Source organism: Phocoena phocoena, chromosome 1 (assembly GCF_963924675.1).
Source record: "Phocoena phocoena chromosome 1, mPhoPho1.1, whole genome shotgun sequence".
NCBI lineage: Eukaryota > Metazoa > Chordata > Mammalia > Artiodactyla > Phocoenidae > Phocoena > Phocoena phocoena.
This window is the reverse complement of record NC_089219.1, coordinates 136109812-136134907: the sequence shown is the minus strand read 5'-3', so window position 1 is coordinate 136134907 and position 25096 is coordinate 136109812. Positions and strand designations below refer to the sequence as shown.

General features: G+C 35.0%; 1 protein-coding gene across 1 annotated transcript in view; it reads right to left on the bottom strand.

Annotated features, from left to right (window-relative positions):
- The window catches only part of CEP350 (centrosomal protein 350), a 122435-nt gene extending 99047 nt beyond the window's left edge, over window positions 1-23388 (bottom strand). The window contains exons 1-10 of the mRNA XM_065888647.1: window positions 23316-23388; window positions 22243-22289; window positions 20018-20132; window positions 19021-19180; window positions 15666-16288; window positions 11046-11159; window positions 7836-7949; window positions 5157-5303; window positions 3041-3696; window positions 2158-2279 (exon numbers count right to left, since the gene is read on the bottom strand). Coding sequence (XP_065744719.1) covers window positions 2158-2279; window positions 3041-3696; window positions 5157-5303; window positions 7836-7949; window positions 11046-11159; window positions 15666-16288; window positions 19021-19180; window positions 20018-20132; window positions 22243-22289; window positions 23316-23388 — 2171 coding nt within the window. The remainder of the gene's footprint in view (window positions 1-2157; window positions 2280-3040; window positions 3697-5156; window positions 5304-7835; window positions 7950-11045; window positions 11160-15665; window positions 16289-19020; window positions 19181-20017; window positions 20133-22242; window positions 22290-23315) is intronic.
- Between the last annotated feature and the right edge of the window lie 1708 nt (window positions 23389-25096).

Genomic DNA, 25096 nt, shown 5'->3' with positions numbered 1-25096 from the left:
TTCAACTAAGACACATTTTTTAAACTATTGAGGAGAAGGCATTATAACCCTTAAAACTCCGTTGACAAAATTTTTTACAATATTGGCTCTACCTTTCTCTTTAAAAATAATGTTACATAAAAGAGAAATGCTTAAGATTGTAGGCATGATATTACTCTAACCAACACATATTTAATAAATACCAAACAGTTATGTTTAACATTGTACATACTAAAGAAATGAGATTATTACAATCTAGTTCTAAGAAAAATTGATAGGGCGTCCTTAAAGGCTAGAAACAGAATAAAGATGCCCTAGATGACATTATATAATTCACTTATATTTCCAGATTATAGACAACCTCCCTGTATACTAAGGAATACTATACAAAGGTTAAAGACTGGTGTTAACTATTAAGAAGATCCTTAGAAAAAATAACATGAGGTTTTGTCCTTGGTCTTGTCCATTATTTTTGGATGATGACATGAAGACATGCTTATCAAATTTGTAGATGACAGAAAGTTAGGAGGCATGGCTAACCCAACAAATTATTGAATTATGATTCAAAGTTATTTAGACAGGCTGCAACCTTAGACCAAAGTAGTATGAATTAATATGAAGTCCTACCAATTAAGTTCAAAAAAAATCATCTGGAGGAGGGTAACCAGGGTGATGAGGGAAATGAAAGGCATGTAATACAAGGTTTGGTTGAAGGTTATGTGGTAGCAGTCTTGTATATTGAATGACTGCTATGAAAGCAGAATAAAGGAAGACTAGTGAATAGATTCTATATCACAGAATATAGACTATTACAAATGCAAGGTGTGAGGTTATTAGTGCCCAAATTAAGCTGGTAGAAACAGAAATACAAAGGAAGTTATAAATAAAAAGGTACTGCTGAATAAAAACCCAAGATCTTTAAATTCAAGTATTTAGAATGACAATTTTGTGGCAGGCTCTATGTTGATGGTAGAGGAATAGCAGTACACAAAAATGGAAAGATTTAATCCAGTTATGACCTAATCCTTACTCTTCAGTTTCAGAAGATCTAGCAGGGATGAGAGACTAATAAACAGCTAAACACGATGTTGTTAAGTACTAATATAAAGATATATAAAGTTGAATAGGGTATAGATAGGGAACAATGAACTCTGATAGCCAAGGAAATTGATTTTTGAGCTAGATCTTCAAGGTCTTCAAGGTCAGATAGGTAATTTGGAGCTTTCCAGGTAGCTAATGCAGAATGATGGAACATGAAGGGCAAGGAAAAGAAATGCTGTGCTTTTAAGCATAAACTAACTGAGAGAACTCAAAGAACTACAAGGATTACATAAAATGATACAAGCAAAGTACTTAGATCAGAGACTGAAACGTAACAAACAATAAATGTTAGCTATTTTTATCAATATTATTATTCTCTTGGGAGGTGAAGGGGGCAGCAAGGGAGCGAGAGGATCATATGTATTAACCCAAACCTGGTTAACTGACTTGATTTTTATTCCCAAAACGGTTATTTCAAAGTATAACTTATAACCATGTAATCTGAAAATCATCTTAACTTTCATGGACAAATAGGTTTTTTGTTATTTTTTTTCTTTTTACTTTACTGCACACTTTACAGCAAAAAAAAAATTTTTTTTCTTAATTTAAGGTAAAATAGCCCTCATTCACCAATCTGAATTCAAATCAAATGCCTTTTTAGTCCTTGTCCGTGTGTTCATATGCATATCCAAATATAGTCTTTGAGAGGTAAGATATGTTGATATAAGAGTCATATGAAGAAATTTTGAATAGTTATGGATACAGAAATGCCTTTTGAAAAATATTCAACACAAATATTTAAAACTATTAATTTCACTGTAATTCATTTATCTGACAAACATTTATCTGTGTTTACATCAGAGAAGGCAAGAGTGCTTCCAACTGCAGGTGATCCCCAGGAGAACTGATACTTACACCAGATATTAAAGAACAGGCAAGAGTTGAACAATAGAATAGAGCATGCAGTAAGTATAGATGTATACCATGCTTAAATATCCATCAGAAGATATTAACCAATTTCTAAATAAACCTCTTCTTCACAAGAAGGTCAATCAATAAAATTCACTGAGCATAGATCACTATACTAATATCGTGGAAAGAAAGAACCTTAATCATCTTTCATTCTCCCCTTTTTACCTTGCAAGAGGCTGTGGAGGTTCTGACAGAGACATGTCACTACTGGAAGATGCACTTGGGGGACGTTCCTGCACTTTGTTCTCTTTGTCAGACTCTCCAGATGGCTGATACCCTGGTCTGGTCTAAGAAAAAAGGACATCAAAGTTATCTGACTCCCATCATAAAGATATATTCAAGGAGCACATAAAATAAATATTAAGTTGCTTCAACTTTACAAAGATCACGAAATGCAGGAGCTTTTTTCTCTCAAATAAAACCAATTCAAATTTAGTTTGTCTTAAAAGCAGCCATTACAGTTAACAGCAAAATTACACCTGAAATCCAACAAAGGCACCTAACACTGCATAATTCAGAGGAAATAATACTCTTTCTAAACCTCAGTTTTTTTACCTAATAAGTGGAAATACTAGTAGTACCTACCCTTTTCAGGGCTGTGAGAATTTACTGAAACTTAAGCCTGTAAAACATTTAAAACAGTATGTGGTATATGGTACAGACTCTTACCCTTAAAAACAACAGCAATAGTCATACAATTAGCACACTAAAGTAGGATATTCTCTAATTTCAACACAGATAACAAAACTAGGCTTTTCATTATTAATACAGTCTAACTTTGCTCAGTAATACAGTAAAAACTAGGCAAGGATATAACTAACAGCAGTGATGAGACAGACCAGTAACAATCACTCTAGGAAACTAACTGAGCACTTATTTTCAATCGTATTTATCTAGAATAAACTTCATGAAAGGCCATCATTATTATAAATACTGTCTGAGCATATGTCTGAATATTAGGAATGGTGAGTAATTTTTTAAAAGTATAGCAAGTAAGTTTTTCCTAACCATGAATTACTTCCCTTTGTATTTCTGTCACTACTATTACCTGTGTTTCCTGCATATATTGATGAGTTGGCTCTTCAAGCAATGATTTTTCTAGAAGCAATTTGGAGTAAGTTTCCTGCAGTCGCCTATTTGCTGATGGCTCAGAAGGAGGCACATTTTTCACTTTAGTAAAGGCTTCTTTTTGTTTCCGGTAGAGCTCCTGTAATCGTTTGTTCTTCTGTTCCGTGGCCTCCTTTTGAGCCTTCTTCTCCTCATTTTGCTTCCTCTTCCTTTCCTCCTGCTGTCTAACAATGTACTGTCGTACCTCATCTGTATCATAGTGACGCTTTTTGGAAATAACAGGGGGATCCTCATTAGCTGTTATTTTGTCAGGTTTTCTTTTTATTGGGCTATGACTCCTAGGAGCTTGTATTGATGGTGATGGCTTCTGATTCTGTAACTCTCCTGTCTCTTGCCTTGCAGCCTGAGCTGCTGAATCCAGCTGTAGGTCATCAAGAATTCCACGAATTTCAACAGGTAAAAAGTCCTTATTTAAGGCAGCATTTTCCTCCTGTTTATTATCTGGAAGTGATGGAGCTAATTTCTTTACATTATTTTCTGACCGAGCTCTACTTCTTGAACGTTCTGAGTTTCGTGGAAGATGTCTATGTGAAACATCCAATCTGGGATCCGATTCTGCTCTTCCAATGTGACCCCCTACAAAGCATGAACTGTTATTGATGTATTAAAATTCTATACTCATTCCTAAGATTTATCACACTAAGGAGAAAATTAGGGATTTCGCTTTATCTTAAACTCAAATTCAAATATCCTATAAAGTCTCCTAAGGAATATTTTAGAAGGAAAGAAAAACAGTAAGAGAAGAATTTCAATACTCTTAGAAACTATACTTCCTCGGCATTTTTAAAAAGTGCATCTTTTAGTATTTCTGAAATAAGGACATATCTTGCTGTTGATATGAATATTTATTAATATGAATAGAGAATTACTATTTCTCTCCCATATGCATATTTAATGTTACTATTTCTCTCCCTCACCAAACCCTCAAATAGTTAAGAAACTGACAATGTGGGCTTCCCTGGTGGCGCAGTGGTTGAGAGTCCGCCTGCCGGTGCAGAGGACGCGGGTTCATGCCCCAGTCTGGGAAGATCCCACATGCCACGGAGCGGCTGGGCCCGTGAGCCATGGCCGCTGAGCCTGCGCGTCCAGAGCCTGTGCTCCTCAATGGGAGAGGCCACAACAGTGAGAGGCCCGCATACCGCAAAAAAACAAAAAAAAACCTGACAATGTTACAGGCTGCCACAACTCTCCAATGAATAACAGAAAAAATTAAATATATAGAAAAACAATCATTTTATCATCTAAATGTGTGTTGATGTGGCTTAAATTTAGGCTAAGGACGGTGTGAGTTTATTTATAAGCTAGATGAAAGCGAAGAGGAACAAACACAAAATATATATTGACTTCTATATACCAAATTGCATCTCTTACTGAATCCATTCCAGAAGCTCAAATTCAGGCAAATTTTTGCCATTGAAAAGGAAAGCGGGCTTGTAGGTATTTATATTTCATTTCCCAAAATTAGTGTTCATTAGTGAAAAAGTAACTAGTTATTTCAAATGGCACTCAAGATGTTTCAAAAAGAAAACAGCAATGGACTTGAGGGTCAAACTAAAGACCTGTGGATCTAGATCAGATTTTGTCACCCACTGACTGTATACCCTTGAGAAAACTCACTTCTCTCTCAGAGCCTGTTTCCTAATCTGTCAAACAACAGAAAAAATCCAACCTTGTGAATGTCTACCTGTGTTTATGTCTGTGGAGATAAGACAGATTGGACTTGATTCTCTAAAGGTCTAATAAGATTTGATTACATGATGCTTTGCTATTTATTCATAATGACAGCTAAATGTAATTAATATAACACAAACAGAATTCTTAATAAAGATCATCATAACATCTATATATGGAAATTATCCACAGACAAGCCCAATTTCTTCTTTTTTGAGCTACATTCACAATTATAATGCAAAGTCTTAAGAGCATTCTTAAAAGAGTATTTTCACCTCTCAAAGTACTTACACAAGCAACTTTTAATTGCTTTGCTCAACAATTTTAATGGTTGAGTAATTTAATTTACTAATTTAATTACTCACCAGATTTAGTAGTTCTTTCTCTTCCACTTCTGTCACTTGATGCTATTCTTCGCTCTTTTTGCTCTATTCTAGGTGCAGGTCCCAGAATTTTCTTTACTAATTTTTGTCCATCTCGCCAAGAAGATGTACTTATCAGATGACTGCTACCTAGAAAAAAAAAAAAAAAAAAAGAAATATATATATATACTGGATTGAATTTGCAACTTAAATTTTAGCTCTCAGAACATGAATTATGTGAATGTAAACTACATTAATTCTTACAGTAAAAAAATTTAATGAAGTATTTTTCATGTGATATTAGTTGTCAGGGGCATAGTTTGAAATGAAGCACTGGGACCATTTATAACTTACAAATACTGATCTTGGATTGTATTTATCCAGTTCTATGGTGGGCTAATTTCCATGTGTGTACTGTGCCAGTGACCAAGACAGAAAGTCATTAAACTGTATTAAAGCTGTATTAAGAGTTTATCTATAGTGAAAGTCCTCTTTTTCTATCAATGACTACATGAGACTATTCCAGAAAGCCAGAATTCAGAAATAACCACCCAGCATATTTGGAAGCCAACATTTATAAATAGCTACCCAGTATATTCGTGGTTGCTTGCTCCTGATTCAGAAAATTAAGCTGAAATTGAAGCCTGCTCTCTCATTTTGCTTAAGAACATAAAGGTATTTTTTTGCAAAATGAAACAAAAGTTTATTTTCTGCAATACCTTCTGTAAATTAAAAAGGCAAAATGCTAAACTACAGCATGTAACTTTTCAATATTTAACCAGAGCACTTGTAATAAATATGCATCCTGAAACAAGATAAAAGGCTACACTTTGTCAGCCATCCTAGCCTCCGCAGAAATGCGCGGGGGCGTGAGGGGGTGGTTTTGTGTTTTCTTAAGTGCTATGAGGGGAAGTCCTTTCACATAAAGTTTCTGTATAAATAGATTGAGCAATAGACTTAAAACCTTTTAAATGTTTTAGATAGACCGATTAAGGTTGATAACAAGGTACAAAAACATTTCTAAAGTAAATAGCACACCTTTGTAATTCATGTTTTTTAATAATAGATGTTTTCATTAAATGTATACTTCCATTTAAACTTTCAAATGAAACTCTAAGTGGTATTTTTTTTAATTATAAATCAATAAAATAGTATCACAGAAAGCTTGGAAAATAGAAGAAGACAGATTAAAAACCACTGCCCTTACTTAAACAAAGTACTAGTATTATTTTGTGTATTTCCTTACAGTAATTTAAAGATCAGTAGTAGGTGATTGTAGCCATTGTATCCATAAAATTTTACCTTTTTCTCTTAGCATCTTATGACAAGAATATTTGTTATTTCTTATAGAAATTATAACTTGAAGTGGCCACACAATACTCCTTCTAACAGAAACATAGTTTAACTATCTACCATTCAATATTTAGGTTACTTCTGATATTATAAAAAAATTATACAGTGAACATTTTCATTTATTTTTTTCCTCTGTTGGATACATTTCTATTACTTGGATTATTTGATCAAGGAAAATGAGCATTTTGACATATAATACTATTTTTTCTTTTTTTTAGAGAAACTATATCCATTGATATTTCAACAAGCATGGTATAAGTATGATTTTTATAAGAGTGATTTTTATTGTAATTTTACCAGCTTTGGCTATGAATATAAAAGTATTTTCTTCTAATTTAATTAGGTTTAAAGTGCTACTTCATTATTTTCATTTCCATTACATTTCTTATATTGCTTTGCATTTAAACACTTTTACATATTTATTTCAGTTTTTTTTAATGGTTTCTATTTTGTAAATGGTCTTTCACGTCATTTTTTGTTTTTTATCTTACCATCTGTTTTGAAATAATGGTCTGTTAATTTTTTTACAATCTGAAGCTAATAAATGAAAATTTTTTCTCTTGGTAAGCAGCTGTATTTATTGAAATATATTTTTAAGAAGTTTTATAATGAGGGCAATTTAAAGTGTTGATGATATTTGCTTTTTGAATGTCATTGCTTTATGCATTAAAAAGTAGTGTGTAGTTTTGTTATATATCTGTAAAATAGAATGTGAAATTCCCTGTAATACCATCCCCTTCAAAGGTAATCACTGTTAACTATTTGTTATAGAGCCAGGTTATAAATCCCAGGCAATCTGGATCAAGCCTGAAATGTTAATCACTATGGAACTAGGGAATTCTCTTTTTCCCCCTTTTTGATTTATTCAGAGTCTAGCCTGATCACTACTAGCATGGACTGCCAGATTTTTCTTGTGCAACATTTATTCTCTTATGAGAATGAGTGAAGGAACTTAGCTACAGTCATAAGCCATCCCTTTGTATATAAAAGTTCACTACATAAAAATCATTACCTTTAATCTGGTTAATTTCTATTAAAAATAATGATAGAAAAAAATTGGAGGGGAGCATTTTTCAGCATCATGGTGAATATATGGTTTGATGAGTATACACACACATGAAGATTTATCAAACTATACATTCTAAATATGTATAACTTACTCTATGTCAATTATACCTCAATCAAACACACATATAATGGTACAAAATAATGATACATAAAATGTACTGAATTTTTGCATGTGTCGAATAATGAGAACATTTATTTCCGTGTAGATGCCATTTCACTAATATGTAACTTTAGGATGGGCCTGATATTGAGAAAACCAACCTGTTTTGCATTCTGGACTTGATAACTGTGCTACCTTTTGGACTTTTCGTACTGGCTTGACCACTTTCTTCTCTTTACTTTTCTCAGCAGGTTTTTCTTTCATAGAGCTATCACCTGAAAAGCAGAAACATATATAGCAAATATTATAACGATTGCTACCTATCCACTCATCCTCCCCACCAGTATGAAAAATCTGTATAAAGTATATGATTCAGGCAGAGAGAGAGAAACCTTCACTGATGCTATTTCTTTGACCCAAAGGCTACAATGCCAAGTCCTCTTACAGCAAAGTCTAGAGATCACCATTACTCCACTGTTAGGTTCCAATTCTTTGTTATTTCTTTCAGGAAACCCTTGAGAAATTCACCTCGCTTTCACAAACTAGAAGATGCTGCAACAGTAATGCTTTCCAAGCTAGATCACAGCATTTATAGAATCTCAGAGGTGAGCACTTTCACAGACTCCTTTTCATTTAAAAATTCCTACTTAACTGAGACATTCATGACCTTCTAGAGTAAAACTTTATAAAATACTCAATATTCCTAAATTAGGCCCTTTTATGATTATGCTAGTGAAATATGTCAAGGTTTTTCACACACACACATAAATTACTCACTAATTTTTAAATTCCAATCTGGGGAAATAAACTGAACATATAAATTTGAAAATTAATCTCAATCACAGATCTGGATAAATGTACTTTAAAATACATATAGAGCTCTGCATTCTGGGCAAAGAAGAAGTAAATGTGAGTCAAAGGCCCTGAGGCAGGAGCATACTTAGTGTCTAAGAAACAGCAAGGAAGCCAGTGTGAATGAAGTGAACAAAGAGAAGAGCAGTAAGAACTAGGGTCAAGAGACATAACCGAGGGCAAGATCATGTAGGGCTTTATAGCTCATTGTAAGAACTTCAGGTTTTACTCAAAAATAAGATAAGAAATTTTTGAGCAAAGGAGTGATGTGACCTAAATTAAATTTTAACAAGGTTACTCTCACAGCTGCGATGAAAACAGACCCATTAGAAGAAGGGCAGAAGCAGGGTAACCAGTTAGAAAGCTACTGCAGTAATCCAACCAAGAGACTGATGGTGGAGGGCTTAGACCTAGGTGGTAGGGGAAAGTGGTTATATTTCAGACAATGTTAGATATAAGGTGTGAGAGAAACAGAGTGATTAAGGATGACTCAAGATTTGGGACCTGAACAATTAGAAAGATAAGATTAACTAAAATGGAGAGACTACCACAGGAATAAGTTTAAGGGGTGTACCATGACCCCATTTAGTTAGTTAGCTAGCTCCATTTTTGGATATATTAAGCTTAAGAAATCTATTATGCATCCAGGGGAAGGTGCAGAGTTAGCAGCTGGATATCAATCTGAGTTCAGAGAAGTCTGGCCAGAGACATAAATTTGGGAATCATCAGCAACAGCATATTTAAAGTCCTGAGACTAGATGAGCTTGCCGAGTTTGTATATAGATAAACAAAAAATTTAAAAAACAAAAAAGGAAAAAGAAAGGGGTGGAGGAGTAAAGAAGAGAAAAAAAAAGAAAAGAGAAGCACAGATCCAAGCACTGAGACCAGGACATGCTGATGTTCAGAGATCACAGAGTCGATTAGGAAAAAAACAACTGAAAAGGAGCAGCTAGACTTAGGAGGAAAACTAAACACTTACGGTATCCTAGACAGATGCCAAGTGAAGAATTTCAAGGAAGAAGTGATCAGCAATGATGCTGAGAGATCAAGTAGGATGACAAATGTGAATTAAACATTGGATCTAGCAATGTGGAAGTGTGGAAGTCATTGATGACCTTGATAACAGCAGTCCACAGACATGTAGGAGCAAAAACCTAACAGAAAGGTTTCAAGAGTAAAACAGAGGAGAAAAATTGGAGACAATGAAGATAAGGCAACTTTCTGAAGTTTTGCTGTAAGTAGAAGAAGAGAAACAAGGTAGTTGCTAAAACGAGTAGGGCCCAAAGAGGGGTTCTTTTATGATGGTTGAGATAACAGCATGTTATCAAACAGTATGTTGATGAGCATGACCTCGTAGAGGGAAAACTTGATGGTACAAAAGAAAGAAAACAAGGCTGAAGTAATGTCCTTCAATATACAAGAGGAAATGGAATATAAAACACAAGTAGATGGGTTTGTTTGTTTAAGATAGGAGACCAGGCAGAGTTCACCCACCATATCAAAAGAGAAGGCAGATTATAATCCACAGACCTCTTTAAGAGTTTTTTGACATACATCATTCCACTAGTCTATAATGATACTGTTCTATGAATTATAGTTATTATTCCTATTTTACAGATGAGAAAACCAAGGAAGAGAGGTTATGTAACATAGATAGTATAAATAGCTAATATGTGGCAGAGCCAGAATTTGAACCCCTGTAAACTGATTCCAAAATCTTTGCTCTTAACTATTATATTTCCTCTCCACATGGGAAAAAAAGTTCTGAAAATAGTGTTCCAACAGTAACAGTAGAAAAATTGGACTGGACAGTTAATGCCACAGTATTTATTAGCAAAATCTCCACTGGGGCTTACTAGAAAATTCTCAGGCTTTAGAGTCAGACAGACTTGGTTTTGAACCTTGGCTTCAATTCTTAACTTTATGCAACCTCGGGAAAATTACTCTTTGGGCCTACATTTCCTCAACCGTAAAACATTCAGAAGACTAAGTACCCAGTAGCATCTTGCCCAGAATCATACAAGGTGTTCAATAGTAGTAACATTATGAGTATGACCTTCCTATTTCCCTCTTCCAATCTTCCATAAGTTCCTCCTTCCAATCCTCTAACATTATTCCCTTCCTATAATGTTCATTTCTCTTCCTGCATTTTGCCTTCATGTTAGTTATCTTATCTGCTGTCTGCCAAATTACTGACCATTTCAAAGACCTCAGAGGCCTAGTAGAAGTGAACTTCAACTAGACTCTACTATGTTTTCTTCAGATCAGACAAGCCCAGCTCAGAAAGACCCTTAGTTTAAAAATAGCCTAGTTTCTGCCTCATCAGCTATGTATGCTAATTTTAACCCTGGAGCAGAGCCCAGAGGCTAAAAGAGCCTTACAACCATCACTACTTTAGTATACCATGCAGTTAGAAAAGGGAAATATCTTTAGTTTGGTAACAATTTTATGTTTAAGTATTGCACGTTAGACAGTATGCATGATAAAACACTCAAAACCTAGGAACACTCTACACGCACCTGCAAAGTGAAGTGCTAAGTCACGATACAGTTCTCTACTCATGTTTTGAAACTCAGCCTCCTGCCATACTTTCCCATCAGGTGTTCGAATCTTGGTCTCTGAAGGATTGAAGCCTAATATATAACCAACAATACAGAACATTCTTATTAAAGTTGCATTAAAAGTTTTGTTTGTTATATTCTTTTATAAGTGAGATAAAACTAATAAACTATAAAATACACTCTTTTAAAGTGTACAACTCCCTGGTTTTTAGGATATTCAGAAAGTTATACAACTATCACCACTATCTAATTCCAGAGCATTTCATCACCCTGCAAAGTAACCCTGTGCCCATTAGCAGTCACTCCCCACACCATTCCCTCTATTCCCTGGCAACTACTAATCTATTTTCTATCTTTATGGACTTGCTTGTTCTGGACATTTCATAAAAATAGAATCACACAATATGTGGTCTTTTGTGTCTGGCTTCTTTCACTTAGTATTTTGTTTTCAAAGCTCATCCACCTTATAACACATATAGAAGCTTTATTTATTTTATTGTTGAATAATATTCCATTGTACAGATATACCAACATTTGCTTATCCATTCATCAGCTGATGAAAACTTGGGTTGTTTCTACTTTTCAGCTATTATGAATAATGTTGCTATAAACATTAATGCACGTGTGTGTGTGTGTGTGTGTGTGTGTGTGTATGTATATGTTTTCAATTCCCTTGGGTATTATACCTAGGAGTGGAATTTCTGGGTCATATAGTAACTATGTTGAAATTTTTGAGGAACTGCCAAACTGCTTTCTAAAGCAGCTGCACCATTTTACATTCTCACTAGCAATGTATGAGGGTTCCAATTTCTCCATATCCTCACCAACACTTGTTATTGTCTGTCCTTTTTTTTTTTTTTTTTTTTTTTGTGGTATGCGGGCCTCTCACTGTTGTGGCCTCTCCGGTTGCGGAGCACAGGGTCCGGACGCGCAGGCTCAGCGGCCATGGCTCACAGGCCTAGCCGCTCTGCGGCATGTGGGATCTTCCCAGACCGGGGCACAAACCCGTGTCCCCTGCATCGGCAGGCGGACTCTCAACCACTTGCGCCAACAGGGAAACCCTGTCTGTCTTTTTTATTATAGCCATCCTAGTAGGTGTGAAATGGTATCTCACCGTGGTTTTGATTTATGTATCCCTAATAACTAATGATGTTGAGGAGGTTTATAAGCTTTCAAAAGAAGAATGCATCATTAGCTACCACATAATATGTTAACAAATACTGTTTGGAAGAAGTAAGCTTCAGTGAGACAAAGCAATATACATTTGTTCAAAAAGACTAGAAATGGAGATGCACTAAATTAAATGATAAAAAAATGGCAATCATAAATTATGGATATCAGAGCTACAAACTACCCTACTCAAGACTAAAAGAGAGACAATGCTACTCATTCTCCTTTTCTTTGAATACAGGCATTAATTGCTATCATCTGTCTGATTTTGCCTATGGCTGAACAAATGGACAAGCTGCTGTCTACACAAGCAAAATGCAGCCAAAGTGTGGAAAACAGTTCTTTAAAACATACCTGTTCAATTTCTCAACAAACATTACACATGTGCTATTTCCTAGAAATCATTCTAATTTCCTACTTCAAATTTATCACTACTCTTTTAAGAAATATACAGAACGTAGAATGTTATTTTGCAAAAAAATAAAATAATAAAGTATCGAATATGGATGATTAACCAGAGTAGTAAAAAGATTTATATTTTCAAATGGGCTCCACTTACCAAAGAATCGCCATTAAATATTTTGTAAAATTAAATCAATATAAAGAATGGAGTCAAAAATTGGTAAAAGTACTTTAGAAGTGTTAGATAAAATGTACTGGTAAATTAATTACATGTCTAATAAAAAATAATCTATTCAGCTCTTAGGAACAACAGCATAAGCTTTATTTTACCTGACATTTGTAGCATGGGGCACACACAATTATGCCTATAGCTATATAAGGAAAATGTTTATAAACATAGTGTTCAGTCTATTGCAAACCACAGTTTATAACAAGAAAGTGTGGCAATTCCTTGTAAAGCTACCTCCCTCGCAACATTTCTCACCCTCATTCCATCTCTCTATATTCAACCCTATCATTTTTTCTTCTCTCCTCTTTAGGAAACATTTATTTCTATGGGAGCCTTTCTTTATATTTGATCTTTACTAACAAGTTAACTTTAAGAAGCTTTCAATATCTACATCAGTTTCTCTTTCTGTTTCCCAGTTTTTATTTCCATTCTCTTTGTGCACATTTTTTCTTACTAGTTGAATTTACTGAATAGAATAAAAATTATACTGTGCATTTACTTGTGTCCAAGACACTGTACTAAGCTCTAAATAAAATACAGATGACCAAAATAGGCTCTTAACCTTCTCGGGCATTTAAAGCAGAAACAAAAAGATATGCAAACCACTAAGTATAAGGAAGAATCACATAAACACCACTGTGTTCACTACTTCAAACTTTAAACATACACACACAAAAATGTAAAAACAAAGTTTAGAAGGGGTTTCATATGCTAACAACTGTATAAAAAGAGAAAGAGGGGCTTCCCTGGTGGCACAGTGGTTGAGAGTCTGCCTGCCGATGCAGGGGAAGTGGGTTTGTGCCCTGGTCCGGGAGGATCCCACATGCCGCAGAGCGGCTAGGCCCGTGAGCCCGGCCACTGAGCCTGCGCATCTGGAGCCTGTGCTCCGCAACGAGAGAGGCCACAATAGTAAGAGGCCCACGTACTGCAAAAAAAAAAAAAAAGAGAAAGAAAACACACACACACACCCTCTCTCTCTCATTTGTAAATGAGAAAATTATCTCTGGAATGATACACAAATTGTTAACACAAGTAACCTCCAGAAAGGGGACCAGGTGGTTGGAGCACCAGAGTGATAGAGCTTTTCAATGTACATCCTTTTCATCTTTCGAATTGTGAACCAAGTGAATTTATTATGTATTTGAACAAGTGAAATTAAAATGTCACTTTAGAATACAGTATATTAAGAGGGTTTTAATTTACACCAACAAAAAGTTGGCAGAAAACCAGTTCTTCACCGTTGGAAAAAATAAATCCATTGCTCAGGACACTGGAAACCATATTCTGTTACGATTTCTGAAATGTATACTACATGTCATTAGTTAGCCTCCCAAAAGTTGTATTCATAATATATTTTAATATGAAAATTAACATGTTAAAAATTAGTAAGTAAAAGGAATACACGAAATCCAGTCACAACTCAAAGGAAGTTATACTTAAGATTTTCACTCTGGTTATTTAAGGTTGTTTTCTCTTTTTTAACTTTTAGATTTTTACAAATTATTAAATAAAATATAGATTCAAATCAACCATCTTGACTTTGCCTTAGTGGAATAACTTTTGGAATTTCAGAACTTTGACTTCTAGAATGAACAAACCTTAAAGGTACAATTTGTATTTAATGGGTCTGATATAAGTATAGCCAAAGTTTTGGATAATCACTATCTCAGAACCAACAAGAACATTCTGACCCCACCATTTGCTATGTGCTCTGTCAACAGTGTGGACAGTTATTACTACATGGCACACAAACTACTAGAAGGATAAGAAAGAATTTTACTAAGGGAACTACCCACTATTTTATCACAAATTATGTAGAATAAAATGCTAATTATCTATCTTTTATCTAATTCACAATGAATAGCACTAGCAAAACATAATAAACAACACAAAAAACTGGTAATTGCTCAAACTTTATATAGTTAAATGTGTTCTGTTAAAATTAACAGAAGAAACAAATCTTGGCTATATTTTGATCTTCATACATTTATCCAAACTAAAAACTGAACTTGAAAAAATATCCACAAAAGAAAGGCCAGAATGGCAGGAATTTTAAGACAAAAGTCTAACACTGAGTAACCTCATCAATGAATCAACTCTTTATTAAAAATTTTATATGGGTGACCCCGTGAAAATAGTTTCAGGAACAAAAAAATGCAAACTCCTAAAAACCACCATATATAAAAACTTGAGTTGGGCCTAAAACAGATATTCTCTCTGAAAAGCATCTTCTCAGTGGAAATCTGATTTAAATATTGTTTTCTTAAACATGGAGAAAACCCCTGCCAAAATTCGAAGGTTAACGTAACAACAGGGTCCAAATGTCAGTGGCAAAATATTCTATAACCAAGTATTAACTGGCACTGACTGAATTATCTTTCAAACATTACTTTTGAAAGAATTCCTAATAACAATCCAAATACAATGGCAGAATAAGAGCAATATTCTTTCAGTTCTCTGAAAGTTGTACTAATTTTTATTTTCCCTTTTGTTCAACTTACTAAATGTTCATATAGTGGTCTCAAACTATAAGAACATCGAGGGACTTGTTAAAAATTCCAATTCTGGACCCCATCTCCAGAAATTCTGATTTAGATCCAGTGTAGGATCCAAGAATCTGCATTTTTAGCATGCATCCTGAATTAATTTTTTAAGGCATTAGATTTGAGAATCACACCCTGTTCTAAAGATGGTCCTCTCTACTCAAATACATCCAAGGGAGAAAGGGAGACAAGGAGGCAGGAAGACAGAAAAAGACACAAAGACTGATTACAAACCTTTATATGTTGGAGCAGGTGGTGCTGTTGCCACTTTCCTGACCTTCGCTGTCACTGAGCTATCAACATTAACAACCATTACTGGATGCTCAATATGACCCAGATTCTGGCCCTGGTCATTTGTTTCTTCTGAGTGTTCCCACTGTTTCCTAATCCGCTCCTTGAGTTTTTCCAATTTAACATCATGTTGTCGCCGCTTTAGGATATCTAATCTTTGGGAATTACAGGTACTAGTAGAAGACGGAGAAGAATCAGTTAACTGTAACACTTTTGAATCAACATCACGGCCCATGTTACACACAGAAGCCTTCAAAGTGTTCTCATTTCCTTTTGCTCTATTAGGCTTTTCTTCATCACTTCTCATAGGAGCTGCCATCTTAATCAAACATTCAGAATTTTGCAATGCATCAATTGTTGGTCGATCATTTAAAAATCTAACAACTGTATCATTGACGACAGATGATTGGGAGCTCTCAAAATCACAGCAATGTATATTCCGATCTTCCTGACTGCATATCATCCGATTCCCACTCTCAGGCTTCTCTTCATTAACATCCACACAATATATATGCTTTGACTCTAAATGGCTGGGACTTATGCTGGACGGTGTACCATGGACTTCCCTGTTATTAAAAAATAATTATCTTTGAATAAAGAGTACAAAAACCAGTCATACAAACTGAATAGAGAACTCTAAGCTAACATTAGAGACCCCAAAATCCTAGAAGTTCCAGTAAGTTAAAAAAAAAACAAAATAACCATTACTACTATTAAAATTCAGGGCTTCCCTGGTGGCGCAGTGGTTGAGAGTCCGCCTGCCAATGCAGGGGACATGGGTTCGTGCCCCAGTCCGGGAAGATCCCACATGCCACGGAGCGGCTAGGCCCGTGAGCCATGGCCGCTGAGCCTGCGCATCCGGAGCCTGTGCTCCACAACAGGAGAGGCCATAACAGTGAGAGGCCCGCATACCGCAAAAAAAAAAAAAAAAAAAATTCAATGCTCAATGCCTCCTGTGTATCAAAGTTTAGATTATGGCAAATAATCTAAATCATAATCTGCATATTATAAAATAAGAAATATGCAAAAGATGCATAGAGAGATTTCCTTAAGAACCCCAGAAAACAGGATTACAATCTGACTTTGCATATTCACTGGACACTATTACCAAAATGTACATTTTACTTCTCCATGAAATCTTAAGAACTAGGAAAAAAAGTTCTCAAATTCTGACATTTCATATGTATAACTTCTAAATAATGTACCATATTAGCAAATAGATTGGAAGTTGAAATAAAGTGGAAGTACAGTAAATATTTTCCTCCAAATGAATGTGGTTAGTAAAGTTTAACCTCTCTGAAACACAGACAACTTTTCTGGCAGCTTCAAATTATGTAAAGCATATCTAGAAACACCAGAATAAGCAAAGAAGACTGGACACAGCCAAAGTACATATCACAAAGTCCATGTTCTCTACTCATAAAAACACTAGCAAAAGTATTCCTTCATGAACTATTTTTATTTTACATATCATTCTAATAAGTTATATTTTAGGAACAGAGCAGTTAATTAAAAGGGAGGTTAATGAAGACAAGCCTCAGCAGTAGGAAGAATACATGAAAAACTACCCAACAGGGACTTCCCTGGTGGTGCAGTGGTTAAGAATCTGTCTGCCAATGCAGGGGACACGGGTTCGATCTATGGTCTGGGAAGATCCCACATGCCGCAGAGCAACTAAGCCCATGTGCCACAGCTACTGAACCTACACTCTAGAGCCCGTGAGCCACAACTACTGAGCCTGCGTGCCACAACTACTGAAGCCCACACCCTCTAGGGCCTGGATGCTGCAACTACTGAGACCTGCGCGCCTAGAGCCTGTGCTCCGCAACAAGAGAAGACACCGCAATGAGAAGCCTGAGCACCTCAATGAAGAGTAGTCCGTGCTCACCGCAACTAGAGAAAGCCCGTGCACAGCAACGAAGATCCAACACAGCCAAAAAATAAATAAATAAATAAAATTTTTTTTAAAAAAGAAAAGAAAAATAACTACCCAACAAAGTTATAAAAGCGGATAAACAACCATCTGAACCTGCAAGGTCTGAAAGAGTAGCATTTACCACATGTGGCAACTGAGCACTTGAATGTGGTTAGTCCAAACTGAGATGTGCTATAATGTAAATTACATACCAGATTTAAAGATTTAAAACAAAAAAGAATGTAAAACATCTTTGTGTGTGTGTATGTGACTACTAAAAATCTTTAAATTACATATGTGTGGTTCACATTAATGGTTCCATTGTAAGTACTGATCTAAATGTTTCACGTATAGGCATAAAACTCTAAATGCCACAAAAATTCTTAGAGTCTTGACTCTATTACAGCATAATATGGTAATTTTGTATCTATTGTGAGTGCACAGTGTGTGCATTTTTCTAAGGAGATAGTCCACAGTTTTCATCAGATTCTCACTGGGGTCCATGACCCAAAAAACATTAGACACTGTTCTGAATGGCTGACTATTAAACAAGATGGGGGCTGAGAACTGAGTTCTGTAGCTTCTCTCTGTAGAGATCAAGACTAAATTCAATTATTTTCACTATCTTGACCAGACTGCAACAATTCACAGGTCTAAAATTAGCACACGTAGAGAATAAAATAAAGCATAAAATGGTAGGTTATCTACCATGCTTCAATCTTAAAAAGAACAACTCACCAAGAAAAAAAAAAGTGAAGTAATTTCACACAGTCTTTCAATCACTACTCATTAAATATTCACTATACAGTTCTTTCAACTTTTCTATGAATATGAAAATTTTCATAATAAAATGTTGGAAAAAATATCTAGAATACTTAGTAAATAACAGGCATAAAGATAATGCTTTGAGAATAAGACAGATTTACAGTCTTAGATAAACTAATGTAATGGGTAAATATGGAATCAAAATATAATGCCAACATGAAAGTGCTCTTTCAGAGGAAGAGGAAGCACAGAGGAAGGGTTAAATAAGCTGGAGAATGAACTGGGGTAGAAACAGATCTGGCAATGTTTCATACAGGTGATAAAAGAAACTGAATAATTCATTTGTAGGAAACATATATATTACAGTGGCAGTGGTCTGGAGCAAATATTACTACTTCTTCTCCCCAAATATTCCATCTGTAAAAGAACAGAAAGTCAGCATTTCATAATATAAAAGATTTTGCTTTACCTTTTTGGAAAATGAAAAAGGTAGTAATACTAGATCCAGAGTGCTATGAAAAACTGAGAAAATAAACTATACTCTTACTATAAATACTACAGATTAACTCTATTTGATAATTTTTTAAAAACAAAACAAACAAACAAAAAAACACTAACCTGTAAGAAACCAAAGGTTCACGAAATTCCACACGATTAATTTTCTTTACGTTACTCTCCAGGGTGGTAGCTCTGAGAGGACTACGAGATTTCTCTTTTCGTGATTTAGAAGATTTGGAGGTTGGAGCATTAACCCAAGAATCATCCAGGTATCTACCATCTGAAGAAAAAGGAAATCTATGAGAACATATGATATAAAATACGACTGTCTCTGAATGCGGCTAGTATTTAAGAAAATAACTTAGGTATCTATTATTTCTGAAATCCCTGGTTGGATATTATATAAGTAGATGGGAAAAATTCAGGTTAAATTATTACAGTAACTCAACTTATAGAGAAAGACTATATTCTGAGCAAACAATGCAAAATAAAATTCTACATAAAAAATTCCTTTTTGTCAAAAGTTCTGACTCAAAAAAAAGAAGTATCAGATAAAACCCAAGACTCACAGATTAATAAAAAAGAATCACAGTATCGGTGGAAAGTACTAACCTGCAGGTTTATTCCACTAATTATGCAACCACAGAATTAAATATATGAAAGGTAACCAAAGAAAATATTTACACTGTGTCAATTTATGATAGTATCTCTAAGACAGAATTTTGATTTTAAACCCCAACAAAAAAATATAAATCTTAAGTCAACTAAATTTCAAAGTGATATACCTGTGAATTTAAAAAAAAAAAGACATTATAACCCTAAAGGCTCAAAATCAAATTCTCATTAACAACATATGAAAACTCACTATCAAAGGTGATGCAGTGGTGCTAAGTCCCTGATCAAAAGATGGTGAAAATGTCATCTACAGTCACTGAATACAAGGCTGCTTCATAACTACTCAGTACCAAAGAAAAAAACCCTAAATGCTGATGAGGTATATAGTCTCTGACAAAAGAACAAGGAAATACATGGGACTATAAGAAGAAATTAAGTTGAAATAAAACATCAAAATTCATATTTAATGTATTTATATCTTTGGAATTAACCTCATACATACCTTTTCTACTTATTTTTCTGGTAGCACTTGCAGAAGATTTCTTGGTATCCATGACAGAATCAAACACAGCTGTACTTGTAGGGGCTACTTCCAATTTGTTTTCAATATGTCTCAGCTAAAGTTTAAACACCATCAAAACAAACAGGTTAATCCTATAAATTAACCAGCCACCATCAATTTAATTATTTATTTAAAACTATATTGTCCAACACCTTTCTCCAAAGTAGAAAAAACTTAGGAATGCTTTAATTAAAAAAAATAGTTTTCCCATTATTTACTACTTAAGCTCTACTAACAACTGGCTCAATGCTGCCCAAATCTGGACAAGAAAATCAAAAAGTCTGTAGAACATCAAGGAGTTTCTATTTGTCCTGTTGACCTATTTTTTTAATCACTGAGTTTTTTAAAAGCAGTAAATTTTCTGACATTGTATGTTGCATATCATTAAGCTACATATTTGTGCATTTCTATATATTTTATGCATTTTACATGCAAAAATGAGGAAAAAACAATTCAGCTAAACTAAAATTTAGGACTATTCAAATAGCTACAACTTTTTTTTTTTTTTTTTTTTTGGCTGCGTTGGTTCTTCATTGCTGCGCGCGGGCTTTCTCTAGTTGAAGCGAGCAGGGGCCACTCTTCGTTGTGGTGCGCAGGCTTCTCACTGCAGTGGCTTCTCTTGTTGCAGAGCACGGGCTCTAGGCTCACGGGTTTCAGTAGTTGTGGCTTGCAGGCTCTAGAGCGCAGCCTCAATAGTTGTGGTGCACAGGCTTAGTTGCTCTGCAGCATGTGGGATCTTCCCAGACGAGGGCTTGAACCTGTGTCCCCTTCATTGGCAGGTGGATTGTTAACCACTGTGCCACCAGGGAAGCCTACCACAATTTTTTATAGTTTTATATCTACAGAATAAGTTTCACAGTAAGGACAAAATTCACAAGATAGAATTCAGGTTTCCATACGCTTTACAATTTAAGTCGACTTTTTTTTTTTTTTTAAGTCGACTTTTGATATTACCACCAATGATTTTAAATAGCATTTTCCCCGCACATGCTTACAGGAGAAAACTTGAAAAAAACAGAAAACAGAAAAAAATAAAATTAAAATCATCAAAATTCCACCACACAGAGATAGAAACTTTGTGTAAAATTCTGATTTATCTTCTTTCAGATTTTTGCAGTGCAATGTACTCACAAGATTGGAATAATCCTTTATATATTAATAGTTCTGTATCAGATGTTTTCCCCCATTTATATTATGAACCACTTATCCCTAAAAATTCTTTTTAAAAGCCCAATAATTTTTTTTGAAAACAACTATTAACAGTTCAGCTCTAAATTAGTTTAGCTCTAAATTAAACTGGGGATAGAAACTATTCCTATGTTATAGATGTGCAATACTCATGTAGAAGAGAGAGAATATATACTGATTGCTGTATTCACGGGGCCAAAATTTGACTCTGCATTATGACCAAACCTAGGTTATAGTACCTTTTCCAGATTGATTTTCAAACCAGTTCAAAAGATTAGGGGACAGAAAACACCATATTCAGACAGTAAAGAAATAGATAATTCGAACTCAGGTAGAATACAAAAGAAAACAAACAAAATATATATTAGAAGAGTAATTTGCCTAGAGAGCAGATGAAAAAGAAAAAAGGAAAAGGTCTCTCTTTGAAGAAGCTATGTATCACTTGCCAAATTTGGATTTCTAAACTCCAGACAAGATTGGACAGAACATAAATGAGAACATTTGCCCATAATCATGCTTCTTCAGCAGTGCTAAGAGAAAACAGACTGCTATTGCCACAAAAAAAGAGGAGGTAACTCACAGTCCACTCAAGGAAAAGCTGTTCCTTTCATTTCCTGACTCTGAGCCTTTTACATAGACAAAGCCCCACCTTCTAAAATACATTCTATGTTTTAAATCTTCATCTCAACATACCAACTGAGCAAATTTATTAAAGCAGAATAAACAGTACAAATTATCTTAATCTTTTATATGCCATAGTGTTAATGTTTCTGATACTTAGTGTCTTAATTATTGCTTTATTGTCTAATAGTTGTCATTAATGTTCATTTTGTAACATATAGATAACTTCTTACAGAAATGTTTAACCTTATTTTCTTATCAAAAAAGCACTACAGGAAAAAATGGTAATCTATTCAATCATAACAGGCAATCAATTTTAGACTAGAAAGAAATAAATGGAACCTATAATTACTTACAGCAGCCTTGGTCTGAGAAAGTGCATCCCATGGTGTGGTTATATCTGCTGGGGAATATTGATATTTACTGAATTAGAATCTCTGAAGTGTACCTTGGAATCTGCATTTTAATAGGTCCCAAATGCACTCAAAAGTTTGAGAATCACTTTATTAGGCAGAACTATTCCCCAGCAAGTGCTTTATTATATTGAGCCAAAACATGATTCCTCTCCCATCCTCTAAAGCCGAGCTTCCCAATATAAGGTTTAGTTGTATTAGACACTGATCCCACTAGTCCTTAGGGCAACTGGACTAACACGCCCCCGCCACCTACACTCTGATCATCAGACATCTCTAACAATAAGCAGTATCCTCAGTTTATCCCAATGAACTGAACAAATATAAAATATAGTATTGTACTGCATTTCATATTATGATATGAAAAGATTGGAAAACTATTCCAGACTTCAATCTACTAGTAGAAACAAGGTAACATCTATTTAGTCTTTCAGATAACAGCCCTTCAAAGAGTTTAAGTCTATATATTTCCCTTGAGTCATCCTTCTCTAGGATAACTATTTTCATCTCCTCCAAATGCCCCTCATGTGACGTGATATCCAGATCCCTCACAAACCCAATAATCTTGCTCCAGATATACTCCAGTTTGTCAACGTCCCTCAAAAAGTATCATGCCCTAAATTAAAGTTACCCTCAATGCACCATTTAAAAAAAAAAAAAAGAGTTCAATGAGACTATTATTTTTGTTATCTGTGCACTACAGGTCTATAACTATATTGGGAGCTGTATGATATTTATTAAGTCAGAATTTGTAAGATATTGTATATAACTAATTTTACATAAACTGATTCATTTTTAAAAAGAATGTTTTCCCTTACAAAACAGTTTACTATTGGGTGCCTTTGAATATAAGGTATCTTGTATATTTAAAACAAAATTGAATTTTAAAAATTATTTATCCACTTGTTATAAATCAAAGCATATGGATAATTTTCATTTACTGAATAGCCCAGAATTTTAGGCACATGACCTAAACAAATCATTAAGTTCAGTTTCAAAAAAAAAACAAATCATACCTTGAACAGTATCCATGCTTTGAGAGTTCCTTGGATTTGGTAAAGGCACCTCTTTTGATTTGCTGCTCCTCATCCTGCCAATTTACCTGCAATCACATCATCAGCATTCACTGAAAATCAGTATTATAATATTAGTAAAGAAAATGCCCTATCTTGCCTTTCACGAAAGTCAGAAAAGAATTTTGTCATCTCTTAAAGTTATATCTGTATTCTCTTAAGAGTTCCTGATAATCTAACAACTTTATTTTTGCTTGGAAAACTAAACCATTAAAAATTATCTCATGGGCTTCCCTGGTGACCCAGTGGTTAGGGATCTGCCTGCCAATGCAGAGGACATGGATTCGAGTCCTGGTCCGGGAAGATCCCACACGGCACAGAGCAACTTAGCTCACGTGCCACAACTACTGAGCCTGCACTCTAGAGGTCTCAAGCCACAACTACTGAGCCTGCGTGCCACAACTACTGAAGCCTGCGCGCCTAGAGCCTGTGCTCCTCAACAAGAGAAGCCACCTCAACGAGAAGCCTGCACACCACAACAAGGAGTAGCCTCCGCTCACCGCAACTAGAGAAAGCCTGCACACAATAATGAAGACCCAACACAGCCAAAAATAAATAAATATTTTTTTTTAATTTAAAAAAAAAAGAATCTGCCTCCCAATGCAGGGAACATGGGTTTGAGCCCTGGTCCAGGAAGATCCCACATGCCGTGGAGCAACTAAGCCCATGCGCCACAACTTCTGAGCCCGCATGCCACAACTACTGAAGCCTGTGTGCCTAGAGCCTGTGCTCCACAACAAGAGAAGCCACCGCAATGAGAAGCCTGCACACTGCAACAAAGACTAGCCCTCACTCAGCGCAACTAGAGAAAGCCTGTGCATAGCAACGAAGAACCAATGCAGCCAGAAATAGATAAATAAATAAAATATAAATTAATTTTTTTAAAAAAAGAAGAGGAGCTTAATTTTCCTCTCGTTGAATGTAAGCTGGACTTAGTGGTTCACTTTTAACAAATCAAATGTGGTGGAAGTGACAGTGTGACTTTCAAGACTAAGTCATAAAAGGCATTGCTTGTTCTCTCTCCCTCTCTCTTAAGGATCCAGCTGCCATGTCATGAGGACAGTCAAGCAGCCCTATGAAGAGGTCCATGTGGCAAAAAAACTGAGGCTTCCTGCCTACAGCCATATGAGCGAACTATCCTGGAAGTGGAGTTAGCCAGCAAGAGATTATCAATACAGCATTACGTCTCATTTTCTCTATTATAAATAACACTGAAATGAACATATTTGTGTACATTAATGCTCATTTGGGTCACTTATCTAGAACAGGATCTACAAAGTGTGCTAAAACTGAACTAAAGAATGTACAAAACATGCTACTCTAGAGATCCAATGTTGAACTGTTTTCCAATTTACAATAACATGAACCCAACAGTTTCATTAATATATTTCAATATTAACTATGCTTTTTACTTTTGCTGATTACTAAGAAATATTAATTATATTCCTATTAGGGAAGAATATGGTTGCTTTAATTTGAATTTAGTAGATTGCTAGCAGGACTAAACATTCTGCCATAGATCTTAATCTAAGTTCTTCATCTGTGAATGATCTTTTCTTGTCCTTTGCCCACTTACCTACCAGGATATTAAAGTTTTTCTTAATTTGCTGAGTTCTTACATTATAAATATATTAAACCTTTGTCATATTTGATAAAAATAATTTTCTTCAATGGCAGCTCAATATGGTGAATATTAAAGACCCTAATTTAAGAAAAGGAAAAGC